Here is a 2,744-nt window from a genome sequence, read left to right as displayed (position 1 = left end):
GAAGTCTATATATAACTATGTAATATATATATTATATATATATAATATATTATATATAAAATATATATTATGCACTATATATATTGTATATTATATATAATATCTTTTTATGAGGTTTATATTTTTATTTATATTCTGTATATATTTCATTTATATTTTATATATTTTAATGGTTTAAAAATCGTTTTATATATATATATAACACACATATATATAAACATTATACATATAGTATATTTTAAATTTATATTTATATTTTATACACACATTTATATATACAACATATATATATATAAACATTTTACATATAGTATATTTTTAATATCTATTTTATACACACCAAGGAGTAGCGCCCGCATCTCCTCACGAGTACAAAAACCCCCAAAAACCCCAAATGTGTGCACAACAAGGTTGTGCAGGGGCTGTGGCGCTGCCCTGTGCCCTCCGTGCCCAGGTACGTGTTTGCCCAGAGCCTGCTGGAGGCCGGGCACCTGCAGCCGCTGGAGTGGGCGATCTACCAGGACTGGCACGGGTTCCTGCTGCGCCACCTGGGGCCCCGCGCCGCCCCCCACGCCTTCCTGTACCTGCGCGCCAGCCCCCAGGTGGGCACGGGCACGGGGCTGCACACCTGGGGCTGAACACCTGGGGCTGCTCACCTGGGATTGCACACCTGGGGTTCCACACCCGGGGCTGCTCACCTGGGGCTGCTCACCTGGGGCTGCTCACCTGGGGCTGCTCACCTGGGGCTGCTCACCTGGGATTGCTCACCTGGGGCTGCCAGGGCTGGGGGGAACCTGGGATTGTTCACCTGGGGCTGCACACCTGGGGTTCCACACCTGGGATTGCTCACCTGGGGCTGCACACCTGGGGTTCCACACCTGGGATTGTTCACCTGGGGCTGCACACCTGGGGTTCCACACCTGGGATTGCTCACCTGGGGCTGCACACCTGGGGTTCCACACCTGGGATTGCTCACCTGGGGCTGCTCACCTGGGGCTGCACACCTGGGGCTGCTCACCTGGGAATTGCTCACCTGGAATTGCTCACCTGGAATTGCACACCTGGAATTGCTCACCTGGGGCTGCTCACCTGGGATTGCACACCTGGGGTTCCACACCTGAGATTCCACATCTGGAATTGCACACCTGGGGTTCCACACCTGCAATTCCACTCCGGGGCTGCCCAAACCATTTTCCAAAGGGTGAAATTCCATTTTTTTCCCCCCCCCCAGACGTGCCTGGAGCGGCTGCGGCGGCGGGCGAGGAGCGAGGAGGCCGGGATCCAGCTGGGCTACCTGCAGCAGCTGCACGGCCAGCACGAGCTCTGGCTGGTGGCCAGGGCCACCGAGTGAGTCCCAGAGCACGCCCAGCTTTGGGGTGCCCTGGGTTTTTGGGGGTTTTTGGGTGTTTTTTGGGTTAAGCCCCCGCTGTCCCGTGCAGGATCCATTTCCCAGCGGCGCAGAGCGCGCCCGTCCTGGTGCTGGACGTGGAGCAGGACTTCGAGCACGACGTGGCCAGGCAGGGGCTGCTCATGGCACAGGTGGGTGCCACGGGGGGGTGGCACAGGTGGCGTGGGTGGCACAGCCCCGGTGCCATCCCAGTGCCACCCCAGTCCATCCCTGCCCCATCCCAGTGCCACCCCTTCAGCCAGGCTGTCCTTGCAGGTGGAGGCCTTTGTGACATCCCTGGGTGCCCACCCTGTGCCATCCCATCCCGACCCCCTCGGCCACGGGCAGGGGACGGCGACCGCCTGAAGACCCCGAGGACAGGGGACACTGTCCCAAGGACAAGGAACACGGTCCTGAGGACAGGGGACACGACTTTGAGGACAAGGGACATGGTTCCAAAGACAGGGGACATGATCCTGAGGACAGGGGACACAGTCCTGGGGACAAGGGACACAGTTCCAAGGAGAAGGGACACGATCCCGAGCACAGGGGACACGTCCTGGTCCCCACTGTCCCCCAGCCCCTCTGTCCTGGCTGGGGCTGGATCCTCAGAGCCGTGTGGGGTTTGGGGCTCAGGGGTGCCCAGGTCCTTGCTGTGACCCCTGCCCGTTTTTGGGGTGGGTTTTCTGCTGGAATTCCCATGGAAAATCCCCGGGTTGGACCCGACTCCCATCATTTGTTAATTTATATTTCATTTTTTTCCCTTGAATTAAGATTGAATCTCTGAGGAGCTGGTCTGTGTCTCGGGGTGGGGAGGGTCGGGGTGGCCCTGGGGGACACGGGGGGACGTTGTTCCCCCAGTTTTGGGGTGTTGTGATGGGCAGTGCCCCGTGGGTTTGGGGGAAAACCACGGGGATTTGGGTCCTAAAAGGGGGAAGGGGGATGGAGCTCGGCCTGGTGTGAGACCCTACAAAAACACGGGGTGGGATTGGGGTGGGGATTTGGGGGGCTGTGAGGTGAGATATGGGGTAAGGAATGGCTTTCTGGAGCGGGGGGGGGATTTTTGGGGCTGTGGAACACGATGTGGGTGGGGTAGGGGGCACAGGAGCCCCCCCGGGATGTTCCCCAGTGCCCCTACAGTAACACAGAGCGAGACCCGCGCAGACCCCGCTGCCGACCCCACAAAATCCCCCAGCACCGCCAGGGGACTCGCAGGGACGGCCCCACAAACCCCACGGGGTCGCCCAACGCCCCCCGCCCCGCAACAGCCCCACAAACAGCCCGGCACGGCTGGGCTCAGCGACCCCACAGCAAGGAAACCCCACTCAGCGCCCACCCCCCCTTGCTCCCCGTTGCT

At 57.8% G+C, this 2,744-nt stretch overlaps 1 protein-coding gene across 1 annotated transcript in view; it reads left to right on the top strand.

Annotated features, from left to right (window-relative positions):
• The window catches only part of DGUOK (deoxyguanosine kinase), a 2,790-nt gene extending 613 nt beyond the window's left edge, over window positions 1-2,177 (top strand). The window contains exons 3-6 of the mRNA XM_039702679.1: window positions 351-602; window positions 1,232-1,347; window positions 1,440-1,539; window positions 1,664-2,177. Coding sequence (XP_039558613.1) covers window positions 351-602; window positions 1,232-1,347; window positions 1,440-1,539; window positions 1,664-1,753 — 558 coding nt within the window. The 3' untranslated portion in view covers window positions 1,754-2,177. The remainder of the gene's footprint in view (window positions 1-350; window positions 603-1,231; window positions 1,348-1,439; window positions 1,540-1,663) is intronic.
• Window positions 2,178-2,744: the final 567 nt, after the last annotated feature.

This window comes from Passer montanus, unplaced genomic scaffold (assembly GCF_014805655.1).
Source record: "Passer montanus isolate IOZ18808 unplaced genomic scaffold, ASM1480565v1 scaffold158, whole genome shotgun sequence".
In the NCBI taxonomy this organism is placed as follows: domain Eukaryota; kingdom Metazoa; phylum Chordata; class Aves; order Passeriformes; family Passeridae; genus Passer; species Passer montanus.
Note: the sequence above shows the minus strand (reverse complement) of the source record. Positions and strands in the feature narration are given on the sequence as shown.